This window comes from Cyprinodon variegatus, unplaced genomic scaffold, assembly GCF_000732505.1.
Source record: "Cyprinodon variegatus isolate N-32 unplaced genomic scaffold, C_variegatus-1.0 Scaffold155, whole genome shotgun sequence".
Taxonomy (NCBI): Eukaryota; Metazoa; Chordata; class Actinopteri; order Cyprinodontiformes; family Cyprinodontidae; genus Cyprinodon; species Cyprinodon variegatus.
In genome coordinates this window covers 413,743-415,012 of record NW_015150608.1, presented here as the reverse complement: position 1 = coordinate 415,012, position 1,270 = coordinate 413,743, and the positions used below count along the sequence as shown (strand labels likewise).

The 1,270-nt window shown below is 43.2% G+C and overlaps 1 protein-coding gene across 1 annotated transcript in view; it reads right to left on the bottom strand.

The window, feature by feature from the left end:
- The window catches only part of sspo (SCO-spondin), a 159,835-nt gene that overhangs the window by 121,274 nt on the left and 37,291 nt on the right, over positions 1–1,270 (bottom strand). Inside the window, exon 29 of the mRNA XM_015377502.1 lies at positions 283–516. Coding sequence (XP_015232988.1) covers positions 283–516 — 234 coding nt within the window. The remainder of the gene's footprint in view (positions 1–282; positions 517–1,270) is intronic.

Sequence of the window (1,270 nt, the reverse complement as noted above, 5' to 3'; positions counted from 1 at the left end):
CTTGTCTGCAGTGAAAAGAAGGACTTTTTGGAAAGGAGCTTAGTGCTTGGAAAAAATCTTTCATTCCTTTTGAGACAGCATGAAAAGTAAAATCTGCCCCTGACCTTAACCCAAAGCTTTTCAATAGCAAACCAAAAGAATAGTATTTGCATTGGCAGACCTCACAACCAGCTGGCAAACAGAACAATTGAAGTTTGAAATTAGAGCTGCCGAGCAGGAGAGAGCCCCCTATTGGCTGGGAGGAGTTAAGCTTTTAGCTATGTCCTTTAATAAAGCACTCACCACAGGTGTTGAAGCTCTCGTCGGATGCATCTCTGCAGTGTGGAGTACCATCACAGAGTTGATAGTAATCCACACACTGATCCCCACTGAGGCAGGGCACCTGGCCTGGTCCACAGGGAGCAGCGCACTGCTGCTCGTCACTGGCATCCATGCAGTCTGTTTCCCCATCACAACGCCATGCCTGAGGCACACACTGCGCCCCGCTGGTACATGGGAACTCATAGGCCCTACAAACTGGACAAAAACATAGTGAAATAGTGAAATTCTTAAACCGTCACCATCTCTACCAATGGAAATAAATCATTTGGATGCAAGTCAAATATGTTTAGATGTGCAAAGAATATCTCTCTCCATCATCTGTCATTGTTCCAATGCCTCCTTTGTGGCAACAATGACTGCAGCAATCTTTGCTCGTTACTTTTTGACTTTGAGACGTACTTTCAGAAGACACAAAAACTAAAGCTGGTGTTGAGTTTCAAATTAGGAAAATCACTTTACACAGCATAAACTTTTACATTTTCATATCCTCCATCCATGCATTTGTGTGAGTTAGACATTAAAATACGATCTGCATACAGTTGTAGCCATTCAAAATTTCCCCACTTTCCTTGATGGGGCCCTGGCTGATCCCCTACAATTCCCTTTTAAAGATAAATTTTTGTACTAAAATATTCTTTCTGTCAAGATTTGTGGACATTAAGATAAAAAGAGAAACAATATTTCCCTGTAATTTAGTGAAACTGTGGAGTCACAGTAAAAACAATATGCACGCCCAGGAGAAGGAGGGGATCACTCCAGTTGCTGGAAGTTGGAAGGGATTTTGCTGGGAGTTGCAGGGAAGTAGGCTGCCATTCAGCTGGTGTTTGACTGGGAAGGGCCATTCTGAATGGCTGCTACTGTAATAATTGTCATGAGGCGGTGTTGGTTTGGAGGACCCGAATGCTGAGACGAGTTGGCAGAGGTGAATTTAAGTGGTTTAATAAGGTTC